This window comes from Zosterops lateralis, assembly GCF_965231275.1.
Source record: "Zosterops lateralis genome assembly, chromosome: 4".
NCBI lineage: Eukaryota > Metazoa > Chordata > Aves > Passeriformes > Zosteropidae > Zosterops > Zosterops lateralis.
In genome coordinates, this window is record NC_139765.1 from 20,149,791 (window position 1) to 20,167,040 (window position 17,250).

A 17,250-nucleotide genomic window follows, 5' to 3' on the forward strand; every position below is an offset into this window, starting at 1 on the left:
CAGTGCTGTCTTGTTTCCTTCACTTCAGCTACAGTTAAGCGCTTTGTTTTCTTTTATTTGTAATTGAACTTAATTTCTCTGAGATGGAAGTTGTTTAAAGACACCAAGGAGTTGATTCACAGGTATGAATGATGTGTTCCCAATTAATTAACAGCTTATGCTTCGCATTTTTGTGCAGGACACCAAATATTATCATAAGAACAAACAATATATTTCAGATAGCCAGAATATGCTCTGAATGACTGATTCCCTGAAACTTACAGCCCTGGAAATTAGAGGCATTCATTTCAGAGTAGTAGGCTGGGAACAAATGCTGGGATTTCATCTGTAGGCTGGATGTAGTCACAGTCTGATGCTGTAATCATCACTGACAGACTTCACGCTGGAGCTTTGGGCGCTCGTGAGCCCTATGGTAGGGACTGAAACAATCAAAACCACAAAATCCTCTTCTCTAGGGGCTTTCATTTCCTTGCTGAGATCATATCTAGAAAAAAACCCTGGTATTTGCCTGGAAGAATGGACTAGAAGTTTCAAGTGTTAGAAATTACTGCCCTTGGTGTTGTGTTTTTTTTTTGTTTTTTTTTTTTTTTTTTTTTTTTTTTTGCCTCTTTTTTTAATTAAAGAATACTGTTGCTAGAAGTAGAAATACTTGTTGTCATTCACTTTCTCTTTCCCACTCCTGTTTCTTCAGCTGGTTTAGCTACTTGGGGCAAGATTTACAGATGCTCATATTAGTCAGGCAAAATTCATTATATGAAAGAAGTCTTATACACAAATATAAGTTTGTAAATCAAATCTACAGGTCAACAAAGAAAAAAATAAAAGGAGCTTTCTGTTCTTGTATAGGTTTGTATGTTCAGGTCTAGCTTGTGCTATACTTGTAAAGCAATAAAATACCAGAAATGCAGCTACAAGGGAAATTTAAAAGTAGTGAAAAAAGAAAAGGTAGAGATACCATTAAATGCAATGTTAGAAGGGCTAACATACTTTTCTTTGTCCCTTCTAGAACACTTTTAATTGCTAAACTATTTCAGAAGTGTTTGAACTACCTCAGTTACAGCTGAGGAAAGGAAATATGGAGTATTCCTCCCAATAGAATAGAGCCCAGTTCCTTAGTGGGGGTCTCATGAATGGTCATCCAGTGCTGAATGGAATCACCTGTGTTTCAGAGGTGCTTCACCCTCATGGTGAAGCAATGCACACCTGATTCAAAAGACCCCACAGAACATCCTTTTTACAAATAAGGACACTTAAGCACCCTGTGACAAAGGTGCAATCTGCTGCAAAAGGCCAACAACTGTGTCAGAGGCCAAGCAGGAATATGCTCTCCTAATATTCTAGGATCTCGCTGAAACAGACCATTTGTTGATTAAAATTCATGGATGGTTGTAGGAAGTAGACAAAACCCTACCCTTCAAAGGGGGAAAAAATCCTCAACAACCTGACTTGTGGGGTTCTCACCCTCATCTGACATTCAGTTCAATCATGAGCATGTGGCAGGATGTTCTAATTAAGCAAACGAGTACTTTATGTCATTAGCTTCTGGGTACCCTACTCCTGTGTGTTGTAGTCTCTGATGCCCAGAGGAAAGTAAAATCCTTCCTGCTCCTTTATTCCTTAAACAACTTAAGCAACATAGAGAAACAAAAATTCCTGACTGGTCCTTAAGGTAAGAGTGGCCTGATAGACACCGTAAAAAAATATGGTGCAAGGCATTATAAAAGTGAAGACTTGGTTCCCAAATGCTGTGTGTCAGAGTGTTGTTCTGCAATGAGAGATGCCCACTCCTGCAATGGGTTTTCCTGGGTGCACCGGCTTGTCTGGTGGTGGAGGGACTCACCCACCACTCAGCACGGCCCTTCAGCTCCAGGTGTCAACTGCCAGACCAGGCTAAGCAGCAGGACAGAGATTTGCTGGCTAACAACCTTGGCACCACAGGGCCAGCAGGAAAGGAGCTGTGCCCAATGCTGTGTGTGAGACAGAGGTCTCACTGGGGACAAGATGATGCAAGAGCCAGAGCAAGAATTCTCAGCATGACAGGTCTGAAACATGTGCCTTGTGTAAGTAAAAAGCTGTTTCTTTTGGGCCTCTTGGGGTTAAGTGTAGAACGAGCTATATTTTTGTTATCAAGGGGAATTTGGCCTTATGAGATGCAGAGTGCAAATTTGCTAAATGGTGTGTTGTGTTTACACGCCAACCTGTGTCCCATTTTGGCCTCTTGGGTGTTCACTGTATGACACCAAAATGTCCTACCTAAGAGGAGGAGAACTTAAGAGACTTCCAAGGTCCATGGCAGAACAAGGCAGCTGCCAGGAGATTTACTCCATGCCTTGTGCAGGCTGAAAGCAGGGACTGTTCCCAGCTGGGTGCTGTGCTCCTCTGTAAACTATGCCTGTGCTTGCTTTTTCCCAAGCAGTGGCAGTAACACATCCTGCTGGTTGGACTGCCTGCCTAGCACACATTTTCTAGAGCTGGAACTCACATTCCTATCCTAAATGTAGAGTCATGGGGACAATACTGATGTAGGGGCCCCTCTAATGCAAACATTTTTTGAAAGTGAGTTGTGGTAGGGACAGCAAATAGCCTCCATTGTAATGAGGGGGGAGAAGTGGGGAGGAGTGCATTCACAGAGCAGTTTAATCACATGGATGGAGCAGTGTGTTCACTTCTCCTCCTTGCTGGGTCATTTCCACTTCGAGCTCTGTAAACAGACCGTCTATTGAGCAGTTAGTATTCAGTGCTGAATATTCAATACTAGACTCTTGTTTTGGTGAGTCTTGGGCAAAAAAAGAAGGAGGAAAGAAGACCTCTCTTTTTTCTCATGTTCCCTCCTTGAGTTTGCTTTGCATATTGTTCAGAGGAAACTGGAGTCTTCTCAGAAGAGCCAGGCTCCTAGTTTTAAAAGCACTGGTCTACTTTCACTTTCTAAAGGAAGGGAAGACAGTTTGGAAGGAACTTAATTCATACAAGCTTACAAATCTGTAAGTCTAGGCACATCAAGACTTAGCAAAGTCTTTTTGTCAACCATATTTACACTGTAAAGCTAACAGCATGAAATGCTAGTTCTGTATACACAAATTAGTTCTTGAGGGGTACCAGTCTTTGAGGGGGGGAGTGTTACAATGATTTATTAATGTCCTCTCTGCTAGTTTTGGTAGATAGATATTCTCTGTGTTTATTCTGAGAGAAACTGTGTTCATTTGTTTTTGTCTGGTGTGCCATATTTACCCACAAAATGGTTGTGAATGATGTGATGGCTGCATCCTTTGACAGTAGTGAGCAACAACTAGATTTCGAGTAGATATCCATAAAGGGAGGAAAAGGGGCCACCATCTGAGTAGATGTAGTATCTCTATCCTCTGGTTCACACTCTTTTTCAGTCAAGTGATTGTCTCTTTCCTACTGCTATGACTATGTCCTAACACCTGAGTCATGTATTCTGTGCATATTTGAGTCTGTCTTTTCATGTTCTTTCAGTCTGCTCAACTGGATGCTGTTTCTAATGAGAAATATTTACTGCAGCCTCATTCCTTTGGGAGCTGACCTCTTTTCTCCTGATTTTTAAAAAAAGTCTCTATAGTTACTTTCTTTTCTCCTATCCTTTATTTCTGACCATGCCCTTTTCTTTCCCATTCATTCTTTTGTTTCCTTTCACTATCTTTCTCACCTCCTTTCCAACAACCAGCCTTGTCCCTCCTCTCTCTCCCCCCTGAGCCCCATGACCAGTGTTTTGTGTATCCCTCAACCATATCTCACATCTTTTCATTTTGTTACCTTTGTGGGCCTGTCTTACTGATGTACTGCCATCTCTGTGCCAAATTGGCCTGTCTGCTGGATTCATCAGCTCCTGAGGCAGAGAGAAGCATTTCATGGCTACTTGATGCAAATCCCGTTTCTTGAGCCACAGCTTTCCTGTTCAGCCAAATGATTCCAGCTCTGTGTAATAACGAAGCAGAGCTGAATAAAGGATTTGAGGACTCCATGTCTTCTCATGCACACTGGTGAGCTGAGGGACCATGGTAGCAGCTGGGAATATCTAATCCAGAAGCTAGGGAGCAGAGACTACTGCAGGATGTGAGAGATGGGAGAGGTACCCAAAATTTAAGGCCCTATGAACTCACTTGTGTGTCTCAGTTAATTCTAGAACATAAGAAGTTAATGGAATCTGGGGCAAAAAGGGCATAAATAGACTCTGAGCTTTATCCTGGGGAAGAATAGGTCTGGCAATGACCAAGAGGTGTGTGTGCATTTCCTTGGAAGGAAGCATTGCAGTTTAATTGGAGAAAATGATAGCCCTTCCACTGAGTCATGCAGCAGACCCTAAAGGACTCAGGAGCCGTAACATATCCCGTTGTGGAAGTATGAGGGCACACTTCACTGCTTGCAGGGTTGGTGCTTGGAAGGCACAGGATGCAGATGATCTTACTGATGAAAAGATTGGCTGCATGTAGCACAGCCATGTAAAATTCAGCCCTGAGAAAGCTGAATTGGTCAGATACTGGTGTCACTAAGGGAATGTGAGGAAATGTCACCACACTGAAATTGGACCGAGTAAGCTTTGCTTTGCTGCTGAATGAGGAATGGCCTTTATGAAGCAAAAGCCAAGTGGCCTTTTAGTGGTCTGGTGAAACTTACTTTTCAAAATGAAACAGTGGATAGCATCTGTGTGTGACTGGGAGAAGGAAAGGACTACTCCTAATTAACACACATATTGAGCTGGAAATGCAGTAGCAGTATGCTATGTGATCCCAGAGAAGGGGGCAGATAGGAGTTCCTTGTTCAATCCAGGGTAGAGGTTGGCCTAAACACCAGAATCAATATGCAAGAGGTATCTTGTATTACAGGGCTTCTGGAGGTGTTTTATCTACATTTCAGATGTACCTTCTTAACAAGGAATATTGTTGACAGAATACTTAAAGCATTACATTGAGATGAACTTCTGCACAGTGCACAGCATAAGAATAGCACATCTCATAAATTCCAGCTTTTCTGCCCAAGTATTCTGGAGTAGTTAAAAATTATTAACTCTGGTGCTTTTTGTTATTAGTTTAAGCATGGCATGTCAATTTTTAATATACTTTATCGAATAGTTTAGTAGAAAATCAATCCTAGGAGTGAAGATCTGGCTAAACAAAAGAGCTCTCTCACACTCAAGAGAGCTATTCTTTGCATTCTTATGATATCATGGTGAATCTTCACAATGGTTTACCAGAATCATGAGTCAAAGAAGAACAAAAACATTCCTGCCAACATCTACAAAGTGCCCTAGACCAACGTCCATTAACCCTGAGGTAGTTCCAATAGAATTGTATGCCAAGAAATGAGAACAAATGAAAGGACTGCAACAAGAGTGCAACAGTTTTCCCCTGTTGGAAATGAAATAAAAAGTTAGATTAGCAAACAAAACCCTGAGGTATCTGGCAGCTTGTCAGGGTAGTGGCTCTGCTATCTGCACCAAGGCCATGTGTCACCGTCATCCCTGAGGAGCAGGTCTCTTGGAAGAACAGAAGATGGCTATGCAGGATCAAGGAGGACACTGACATGATTTCCTGTGGAGCTTGAAGCTTGCACACACTGACTGAAGGGTGTGTGCCTTGCCAGCTGATGGCACTGAATGAGGCAGCAAGGGGCAAAACTAGGCTCTTGTGGCAGGTCCTCCACATGGTTAGAAAGAAGCTGGTTTGTCTGCTAGGAGTGTCTGTGTGCTGGAGCAGTCACAGGGAACAGTAGCTGGACCGTGACCCTTGTATGGTCTCACAAACCTTTCATTTGGCAGTGGAAAGGAGGAACACTTTGATTACATCACCTATGAAAACCTAAATCTTAGAAAATTGTGTGATTGGCTCTCCCAAGCAGCTTGTTCTGCTTGATTTTATTTGATTTTGATAAGTTCAATGCCCTCAATGGGAGCCTGTCATGTCACAGACAGTTGTTCATAACAGTGTGCAGACCCTAAGCAAGATCTTGTTTATGTCTTGCTTTTGCAGTAAACTGAGGCTTTGTAGAAGGAGTGAATTTTATTTGCTTTCTTTCAAGCAGTGTGGTTCTTTAAAAGCTTTAAATGTGCCAAACCTGTAACCAACCTGCAAGTACTCCAGCAGCATTACACTTCTCAGGTGGCAGATGTGCTAGTAACCAGCAGTGCTGTGCTGTGAGGTGTGAGAGAGATACAGAGCATGAATCCTTGCTTCTACTCAGACCAGATGTTGTATACAGCAGGTACTAGAATAGGTGTTTACTAGTTTGATAGTCAGACTTCAGGTTTATCTCCTAATCGTTACTCCTGACAGAAAGGGATCATCTCTTTTGCCTGTAAGGGACTGTTCTAAATTAGTAATTTGTCTTACAAGCTGATATGACCAGATGCTCCAAGACATTGAAGTGCTAGTAGTCTTCACTTGAATTCATCAAAATATTACATGTCCTGGCTCATTTGTCTTTACTTTCATTCAGATAGTGCTTAGAAATTAGATTTGCAGCACACTAAGGGATGGCCAAAGCAAGCAGGCTGCTCAGACATTATGAATTTAACAGCTGTAGAGGTTAGAAGTTCTCTGTCCATAGTAGTGGTGAAACATGGAGAGCATGAACAGAGTTTTTGGGGTGCTGCCATGTCTTAGGCCATGTTCAGCAAGATCAGCTCTACAGAGAAAATTTCAATGGATTATGCAAACCTCAGCACTTACTCCGAGACAGACAACAGAAGAAGCTGTCGGGGCAGTGATGGTTTCCTTATTAAGAAAAGATATAGAATATCATCCCATCAACTCTCCTGTTGGTACCATGGGCTATCAAAATGGAAATGGGAGGTTCCATGACCTTCAGTCAGCCTCTTGAGCTTTTGAGTCACTGCATTTACCTGCTAAATCTGCTGTTAGTAACCATTTGCTCTTGGCCTAACAGATCAGATGAGCAGCTAGACAATGTTGCTGACCAGCTTGGTACTGAGACACTTGGCAAAGAGATGCTGCAGGAAGAGATGAGTAACTCTTCCCTCTGAGAACATTGAACAAATAACTAAGAGGGGTATTAAGACTCCGTATGCATGAGAGGAATTCCTCCTCTGTCACTGGAACTGTAAAATTAAGTCTGTCCTCAATGCTAAATATTAATTTTTCTGGCAGGTCCTCTTATAAATCCACTAAAATTTGGTAGTTTCTTTGTATTTGCGTTATCTACTTTTAGATAACTTTGCTCACAGTTACTTACAACTTTTTTTTTTTTAATTTGCTTTGAGAAACTGGGGCAAAAGATTACAAGAGCAATCATGAATAAAGATAAGGAGCTGGACTGTTGCAGCTGTGCCATCCAAGTTAGTATGTAGCTCAGGCAATGGTTTGGGCCCTAGCAAACCTTATGTTCTTTTTCCAGTGATAACTCTATTTCAGTGACGAGCAAACTTATGTGGAAGAAGTGCTGGTCCATGTCTAGCTCCTGAAGTAAGTTGTTATGCTTGTTGGTGACTATAAAATTTGAGTATGAGAGCCAATCTAGAGCTGAAAGCATATGAGAAGGTTTTTCATGCAATTGCTATGGCTTTGGTGAAATAAATGGTTGTGCAAATATTGTCATTACCAAAGCCTTGGCTACCTCTCTAGGACATGGAGATTCTTATCTCATACACTTTCACAAAAATAGTGATTTCCAATTATGACAGTGATCAGACTGTAGATGGATTAGTGGATATGGCATAATTGTGGAAAATCAGTACTATTTGTAGTGCTGTAGAGAATGAGGTGAGAAAAATGCAGCTCAGATTAGGTCACCACAGAGCTTTATTCTGCCCATTAAACCTCTTAATCTCCCTTCAGGACTGCCCCCCCCCCCCCCCCCCCCCCCCCCCCCCCCCCGCAGAGGGCTGTAGCCAGCGGCTCTGGGTACACTCAGTTCTAAGCCATGTGGCCACAGTGGCTTACAAAGGCCAGAAGAGGCTGTGATTACAGGTGGTGCAGCTACTCTTGACCCTCTTGGCAGGACAGTGGGAGCAGAAGCCACTGTGGCTGCAATCAGACCCATCTCCTCTTCCCTGCAGAGAGGAGCCTGAGTGGCTCTTGCTATGGGATGCCGATGTGTGAGTAACGAGTGCTTTGGGTTGCAAATATACTTAGCTAATAACCATTACACAAACGGGGAGTAATTATCTCACTAAATGTACTGGCAGTGCACAGGCTCCTCTGCTGTATCACCTCAATTCAGGCTCTGGAGGGAGAAGCCCTTCAAAGATGTCTTTGAGAAGCAAGCCTTTCCTTCTGAAGGAGATAACATGTCAAAATAATTTGTCAAAGATATATTTAAAGAACATTTCTGCTTCTTATTTCTGATGGTTCATGAAAGTTCCTGCCCCTGAGCAGCTCTTGTGTGTTCCTGTCTTGGAACTCCCAAGCCTGCCTCCCCAGCTCAATCTTTGAAACGCTATACAAATGAAAATATGTTGTTTGTTGCAAAGAAGTGGCTTGATAGGGATAGGGTGAAGCTTCACAGGCTTCTGCTCTGCCCAGTTTTGAAAACAAGTTCAGTTGAAACTTCTGTTGGTAAAAGTGTGGTGGGCACATGGAATGGAAGTGAAATACTCTAGTGCTTGAGTCTCAGTGGGTGTGTCAGCTTTAGAAACATTGTGATCAAAAAGAGAAGAGGCAAAATTAGGGCCAGAAGTAGTTCCGTAGTTATTTTAAATTAATCTTTCAGCATTTAATTTGGAACAATTTCTATTTTTTTCTTGTTGTTGACATAGTACTAAATTATTCTGTCAGAAAGTTTACACTGGGAAAATTATTGTAATTTGAATAGTGATCTCCTTTCACTCATGTAGGAATCCCACAGCAGACAGAGTGTATTTATATTTAGTGGTATGCAAAATTACATAACAAAAATTTTAAGGCTGAGGAACATAGTTGTGTGTTTCACTACAGTTCCCTCTTGACCTGTGTGAAATTAAATAGTTGCTATGATATTTGAAGATGAATCTTCAAAATGTCATTAAAAACATTATTTTCTTTCTTTGCCAGTAAGATTATGATAATTTCCATGTTGTGTCACAGTTATGAGTGACTATACTACATTTTACTACTAGCTACTCCTAATCTGGTTTTTTGCCTTTTCACTAGTGCTGATCCTTGTTGTTTGAGTACAATTGAGGGTACAGTGTGCTGGGACTCCTGATGGGAAGGAGTCCTAGAGGGGGAGAGGAAATGCCTTAAGGCTTGATACACTAAAAACACAGCGAGTAAAAGTACAGCCTGTATTAGGATGTAGTTTCTTTTGTTCCTACAAGCACTTCCTATTAGAAATTTGGGGTTTCTCATGTTGTATTAATGATTCATCATTATTATCAGGTCTGATGTGCACTTCTGTTTAGTAAATGCCTGAACACTCCATCATTCTGTGAGTTTTCCTGCTGTGAAATTCTTCCTGTGAAAACTTTGTAAGGTTCAAGTGCAATAATTAAGCTTTAATCACAAAAAAAATTCCATCCCACATGACTCAATGCATGTTTAGAACAGTTGTGTGATGTGGTTGGTGCCAGCCTTGGGATGGAACCACAGCTTGGAGACACCAAGGGTTCCCCATGGGCCTTCTCTTGTAGCCCTGCCTGGGACAGGCACACCCACATGTCATGATGACAAGAGCATTCAACATGTAGAGGGCTCTACCCAGTGGGTTCCTTAGGTCTGGAACAAGATCTAGTGCTATTAACTCTGAAAGAGCTTCTAAAATTCAAACCTAATTTTGACATTTGATTTTGTTCGCTCTGCCTCTTTCTCCTTTTGTTTTATTTTGGGCAGGTGTTACCGTGTCTGAGATCTGTGGGCTGCTGATGAGAATATTTAATATTTTAGCAAAACTGTAGTTTTCTTTTAATATCTGAAGACACTGTTATAAATATTGGGAATTTAAAGCCCTGTAAAAATGTTTTTCTTTATACAACTGTAGAAAAATAGCTACTTATTAAATTAAATTACATATTAGAATATTTATTTATTTATACCTGCATAATTTATGGTTTATGAGATAATACAACTTATAGTTAGTTGGTTTTATCACGTTTTGTCATCTGCCAAATAAATTGACGAATTTGCCACAAGTTCCCTGATATCTTTGCTCAAAAGAGTTAGTTTTCTTCATTCTTTGCTGCCAGACAGGTCATGTGTCTCTTCAGGCCTGAAGAATTTCTATCAGCTATTTAAATGCAAGGCCACAAAGAGAAAGCTAGACTCAGGCTGCAGCAGACTGAACCGGGGTGATTCAGGACCAAAGGAGCTGCAGCACATAATTAAACAGTAACTGCACTCGGCGCCAGACTTTATTTGTGGCCGTGTAAACTGGCTGCTTTTCCCAGTCAGAAAGGGGAATGTGCACAGTTATCTGAGACCCCACGTGAACAAGGATGATGAAAATGGTTATTGAGTGACACTTAAAAAGTTGGGGGTTTTTTCTACTACTTAGGCAGGGAAATTGACTAAAGATGGCTTCTGCCAGTTCGCTGCTGCTGAGGGAAGAGGATGCATCCCAGCTTCCCAGCTCGCAGTGCCGGCAGGAAAAGAAAAGGCAGAGCTGGGCATCGGTCTCTCCTTGGCGCTAATGGCAGCCGCCTTTGCTTGTACTCCCTGCAATTGGGCTCAGAGCCAAGGGAATTATATACAACCATGGCTGTGTGCTGAAAGGAAGAGGAGGACGAAGGGTAACCTTTCCCAAGGCTTCTTGCACCTCTCTCTGATGTTACCCTCGGCAGCAAGTTTCTCTTCACCTGTAAGATAGCTTACAGTACTAAAGCAGGACTGGAAAGATGCTATGAGCTCAATTTTAGGGCAGAAAAAGAAATCTGGCACAAAGCAGCCACATCCTTGTCTTGGCCCTTAGACAAGGAGGTGATACATCCCCACCTTACACAGCTGAGCAGCACAAGCAGGGAAAGCCTCCGAGTTGGAGTTGCCACTGACTTGTGGGTTTGTAACTGAGTGAGGGCTGATTTCACAGCATGGGCCCTGCTGGCAGGTTTTACATCATGGTGTCAGCGGCCTTACAGTGATTTTTAAACAAGGCTGTATTGAATTTGATGGGAGAAGAAATATCCTTTAAAACTTTATTGCCAACAAGTGGTTTTTTTGATGGTTTTCAGAGAAGTACCTCAAAGGAGCAGGCTGTGTGGCTGTGAAGCTTCTTAGGCACAAGTGTGATGATGAATAAGGAAGATGCACAGGGACATGCTTGTGTTGATGAAGGCAGCACTGCAGCATGTTCCTACTGTGAATACATGGGGAGGGGAATAACCTGGACCTGCCACAGCACTGCCTGAAAACCACAAGCACACAAAGCAATAGTACCTGGAGTCTTGTGGCAGTGCCTGGAAATCAGCTCTGAAGAGTTCGCAGCACATCCTTTTTGACGTTCTGCACAGGCACCATTGCACTCTTGTTTACGTGGCAGTGGAGGGGGTATGTACAGAGGAATATGCACAAGTTTATGCAACTGCCTGGGCTTTAAAAGCATTTTTCCTGCAGGATGTATTTGGCCATGACTATTCATTTGTTTATTGGCATCTAGTGCTGAAATGAAATCATACCAACTTTTATCTTCTATAAACCAGATGGGCAGCTTTCCCAAGACACTGGGTTCCTGCTTTCCCTTCAAGCCTGCTGCTGTGATGGGCTTTTGCTGGCTGGTAGACTACTGCCTGTGCTGTGCAGGTAGCCTGGTGTCTGGTGGGAGGGCTTATGGAAAGGAATCTGGAGCCATTTCCATGTCTTTGAAGGTGTTTCTGGCTCTGGCAGTTTGCTGACAGCAAGGCCTGTTTCCCCTTATTTTTTGTGCATCTCTTCACTCAATGGGGTTGTTTCCTGTTTTAACTTACAGAGTTGCCTTGCAGCCTTCCCATCCATCCCTTCTTTTTCTTGTTTTGACCACAGGGAGCTCTCTGAGCATAAACTCATTTCTGCTCATGTTCACGCCCTTGAAAAATAATCTTATGAAGGAGGTCAGTTTATTGTAGCAATACCCAGGGATTTAGGCAAACTCAAGAACTCATATTTCATACTTTGTCCAAGGAAACACGTAAGAAGGTGTAACTTTTTGCCCTGAAGACCTGTAACAGTCTTCTGCTGAGCCTGGTGCATCCTCTAAAGTCATCAGGGGATGTAAGTTATAGCTTCCAGGAAGGACAGGGGACTCAAATCAATGTAATGCTGTAGGTAACTCATCTGACTGATGGAAATGAATTGAAAAACAGGGAGGAACAGGAGTGGTTGGATTTGCACTGTGGAGTGACAAAGGTTTGAGCAGCTCAGTGGCCGCTGACTTGCTATGTTGGACTCATACTAGTGAGGAAAAATCTCAGTAGTGCCTGGGACTCCACCACTGTGAATGAGATTGTAGGACTGGGCTTCACAGCACTGTTTTATCCTTGATTTAACCAAAATTCATCTGAATGATGGATTTTATACCCATTAAGATTTCTTCCAAAACCAGCAGGAATACTTCAAGGATATAAACCTTTGCCAGACCAAGACTTGGAAACTAGTGCCATTTCCATGTTTCACTTGATTTTTATGTTTTAATGTATCATGTGATGAGGCACAGAATATCCTGAGGAGCTTTATTTTGTACACAGAAGTGCTTCAGCCTCTGTAGTTTAAAAGCAAAAAAACCCCACCAAAACCCACAAATGAAACTAGAAAGCAACAGTTAAGTTTGAAAGCAAGAAAGGATTTTCTTGCTAAATATCCTCAGACCAAGCATATTTTTATAGAAATGTTAAAGATCAATCTGTTGATTGCTGGGACTTTGTTTAGATTTATCTGTTGCAAGTTTATATTTTTATGCAAGGACAAACAAACAAAAGAGCTTGGTTTTTTTTTTTTTTAGAGAGCTGGATTGAACGATGTCTCAATGAAAGTGAAAACAAACGTTATTCCAGTCACACCTCTCTGGGGAACGTTTCTAATGATGAAAGTAAGTAACTTGTCATTCATTTAAAGTGAAAATGAACATGTCCAAATGCTCATTTCCTGCTGTATAAGTTGCTATAGCTCAATTAAATTTTTAGTACTGTGTATTTTAAAGAGTCAATTCACTTGATATACTCAATAGTTTTATTAATTTTTTTCTGGAGTATTTGCGTTTTTTAAAAGGAAGTAATACTGTTTACTGGTTAAAACAATCAGAAGAATTTGTGTGTCACTGAATAAAGGTTGGATGACCATTTAAATGGGCTGTTATCAGCTTAGAAGAAAAACCACCTGTTTTGCTTTTCACTGGCAAACACCATGTGGTCAAAATACAGGAAAAAATGTACTGTTTTCCAATACTACTATATCAAAACATAAATAAAAAATCTTTCCATTAAGAATTAAACCATCATGAGATTAAAAAAATCACTTAATAAAACATGATACTGCTTTTTTAGTCAGAGAGAAAACAGTTATTAATCTGATTTTAAAATAGCGATTTTTTTTCCTTTTCTGGTGATAGTAATTTTAGATCTTGATTTTTAACAATAGCAGGAAATCAAAATTACTTCAAAGTAGTTTAAAATAACCAAATTGTTTATTTTTAAAATTGCAATACAATTTCTAGCTTACCATTTAGTTTTCCCTGTTTATGCCATTTCTGTTCTGCTTAATTTGCCCAAAGAAAAATGCTCTTCATGCTACTTTTCCTCCCAGGACTTCATATATTCACATTACCAGACATTAATGCAGATTGAATTCTTTAATTCAGTAACTAGTAATTTACATTTCATAAATGTGTGTTTAGATAGTATATTTTAAATAACTTCATTGCTACAATTCCCTTTTATATTTTTTTGCATTTTAAGAGAATGACTTGTTTTGACGTCATGGTAAAATTGCGTGCCTTGTAGCACAATGTTGTAATGGATCATGAAATTTGCTGTATTGGGGTCTTACTCTCATTTGTCTAGGGTTATCTTTTGAGGGAATATTTCTGAAGGAGAAGGAAGATATTAATAGAAAAATGGTATTTATTCATGACTCCCAAGCTAAGAACAGTGTACAAGAATCTTTAAAGATAGACAACAAAACTGGGTGAGGTTTGGGGTTTTCTGTTTTGCAAAAATTAAGGAATATAAATTAATTTATCTTTTAAAAAAATGTAGTGGATTGTAGTGAAAATATAAACATCAGCTTGTTATTTTGAATTTCATGAGAACCTGTGGGATATACAAAGTTCATTTCACTCTGATGCTACTGAGAAAGTGATGGAAGAAATCTGCAATTAATGACATGTGTTTTCAGACTCTTAATAGGGTCAGAATTCAGGATTGTTAAATGTGCTTTAAATATGAGCATGAGAAACTTCCACATAGCTGGGGCTAGTAAAACAAGGACCTGTATGGTTAATAAGAGCAGGTGTTTCAGACAGTGGCACTGAGAAGATGAGATGGTGGCTCATTCTGTTTTCTGGTTCTGGGGTTAAGGGACAAGCAATGATAATAGAAGGGAGTGAATTTAGAACAGATAAAACAAATACATAAAAAAATTTGTTCCACTATTCGTGTGCAGAAGACATTGTCACAGCATATAATGGAAACTCAAATGAGAGGCAGAGCTGATTTTATCTAGCTTCCTTCTTAATAGCCAGTTCTTCCAGATGCTTCCTTTTCAGATTACCAGCATTTCTGCAGTGCAGATAAGAGATTTAATCCACCTGAAAAGTCATCCTTGTTTTGAGGGGCAGGTGAGGGAGGGGAGAAGGTGAAGAGGAAGAAGAAGGAAAGCAAAATAAGCCGCAGCAATAATCTGTGAAATCCAGAACAAACTAGAAGTTTCATTGTAGAAATCATTGTCCTCCATGCTCCTTTCTAGAACCTCAAGTTCTTTATAACATTTTTCTAACACTTCCCAAACACCAGCAAAGAAATTTCCAGACCACTGTGCCATTCTTTGTCCAGCCTCTGTCATAAATTTACAAAGCAGGAGGCAAAATGTTTTGAGAAAACCCATGTAACCCTATTTGAATTCTTCAGAATGGTGGTCAAATTGCTGTTGTCAGTGTAGGTCCAATTTTCATCTGCAACCAAGAAAAGCTTAATCCACCATTCTCTTGACTAGTTTTTTGTCTCTACATATATGAGATAGCTGTTGGCTGAATGACCAGAGAAAATGTAGGTTTGGTTTTCAGTTGGGGGTGGGCTTTTTTTTGGCCTTGACTCTACTGGAGAATATGAGAGCTTGTGCTGTGAACCGATAATGTTCTTACTGGGCATAATGCTTGCTCTTGTGACTTTTTTTTTCCTGGACGATTCTAGAGTTCATAAGGTTTTAGGACAGGAATAGTAGTTTTGCTGGTCTCTTTTTCTACAGCTGAAGTATGCTACAGAACCCTACTTGAGGCCACAGAGGTCCTTTGCAATCTTCCTTTTTATCCAGCCTATCCCCAGGCCTCTTGAACCTGCATTACACTGGGAAAGGAAGCGATGACTCGTAGCCATGGATTCACATCATCTCTGTGCTTCCTGGGTTGCTTCTTACCCTTATTTTATGACCTCTTCCAAACCACAACTTTTACATTCTAAGATAAAACTTATCACTAAATATTATTTCACTTTCCAGGTTTTAAAATGTTTTTCCTGCTGACACTTCCACGTTCCGCATTAGTTGAAAGATTCACAGGAAAAGGGAATGTTGCACCCTTGTAGCCAATAATTAAAAAAACACAACAACTCCATAACATTTTCTGTGTACTGTGCATTAAACCAGATTATCCAAATTAAAATAGAGGTCTGGAAGAACACAAATAAAGATTTATGAAAGTTTCAACTTCAGTTCCTGGGGAAGGAATCCTGATGTTTCTTGATAAAGTGGAAGGGTTGTTTGTCCAATTTTTTTTTTTTTTTTTTTTTTTTTTTTTATTTTTTTTTTTTTTTTGCTTATTTGGAAATGTGATTGTGTAGACTTCTTATGAGATAAGAGAAAGTATTCAGACTACTTTTTGCGCTTCAAAAGTGGTGTTCAAAATCCATGTTCATACTGGCTGTAATGGACTTATCCAGCAGCTTTGTTTTTTGTTTGAACTTAACATCTTATTCTTCCATTAAAAAATGTTTTAAAAAGAGCTACTTGTTTTCACTGAAACTTTCCTTGGAGAAAATTCTTTTTTTTTTTTAAATCATACCTACTCAGTGAGAATTATGCCCCCATGTTTCTCAGAGGATTTTTTAAAAATTCCACTGTTCTAAAAGGATGGAATACATGCTAATGAGTCTGAATCTCATTTATGGCTACATGTAAGTAAGATACAAGATAGCTTTGTATTATAATTTAAGTTTGGCTAAGGCCAAATCGTTTCTGAGAACAGTCAGAATCTGGCCTGCAGGGGGTACAGAGGAAGAGGATATTCTTCTGAAAAATGTGAAGCTACCTTAAATTAAGGGATGGCTTTTATCTATATAAAGATACTAACAGCATGTTAGCAGCTCCTTAGTGGTTTTGAGAAATGTGCAGGCAGCACTGGAACATACAGGGCTCTCCAATTACCTCCACAGTGGAAAGAAGAACTTAGCTCCATTTTAGTTATGAGAAACAGACTAACACCAACACTTTCCAAAAAAGGTGTGTCTTTGCTTTGGATTCTTCCAATTCACTGTGTTTAAGGCAGCAGACTCAAAGCTGCTGAGCATAGCTCCTGTTGTCTCTGTGTCTTGCACCAAGAAGTAAGAAATCCCTTGAGCTGTACCTAGAATCAGACGGCGAAAGTTAGAGGATCCCACTGAAAGCTCTGGGAAAGCCACAAAAATACAAACATGCACAAGATACAAACAGGACTCTTCTTGAGTGGCTTTGAAACAAAATTTTGGAAGTAAGATGGAGCAGGTAGCAAAGAAACTTCCATGGTGTTTGGGACAAAAGGATTCTCTGATATCTCTGGGAGCCACAAATGCTGTTTTTTCTAGAACATTGTTAATTCCTGGTTTTATCATGTTTGAAGGCACCTTCTGTGCCTGAGAGTTTTACTTGCAATTGTCTAAGCTATTATCTGCATTCAGTTTAGGATGAGTACCAGGTTTTCCACCTAATGAGGTACCTTGAAGACATCTTTCCTTGGAATGCTGATAGTCCTCCTACCAGCAGTGGAGTGAGCACATTAGATAGGTTTCTCCCTGAGGTGCTGTGTGGGAACACCTGCAACTGTGAATTAGGAACAAGATTTTTCCTTATAACTTCCAGCCGTTTTGGATTTGGCACAGTAGAATTGTCGTGTCTCTTTTTTGACAGTGCCTCAAAGCAAGATTTCTTT

General features: G+C 40.4%; 1 protein-coding gene and 1 long non-coding RNA gene across 3 annotated transcripts in view; one reads left to right on the forward strand and one right to left on the reverse strand.

Annotated features, from left to right (window-relative positions):
- LOC310908484 overlaps positions 1–17,250 on the reverse strand; it is a 311,975-nt gene that overhangs the window by 69,291 nt on the left and 225,434 nt on the right. The gene's annotated exons all lie outside the window — the stretch shown is intronic.
- RFX4 (regulatory factor X4) overlaps positions 1–17,250 on the forward strand; it is a gene marked incomplete at both ends in the record, with an annotated part of 91,590 nt that overhangs the window by 6,326 nt on the left and 68,014 nt on the right. The window contains one exon of one of the 2 annotated variants that reach the window (XM_083859101.1): positions 12,859–12,945. In XM_083859101.1, the coding sequence (XP_083715227.1) occupies positions 12,859–12,945 (87 nt within the window). Of the gene's footprint in view, positions 1–12,697; positions 12,946–17,250 lie in introns of those variants that run through there. The other variant, XM_083859100.1, reaches the window with a different exon arrangement.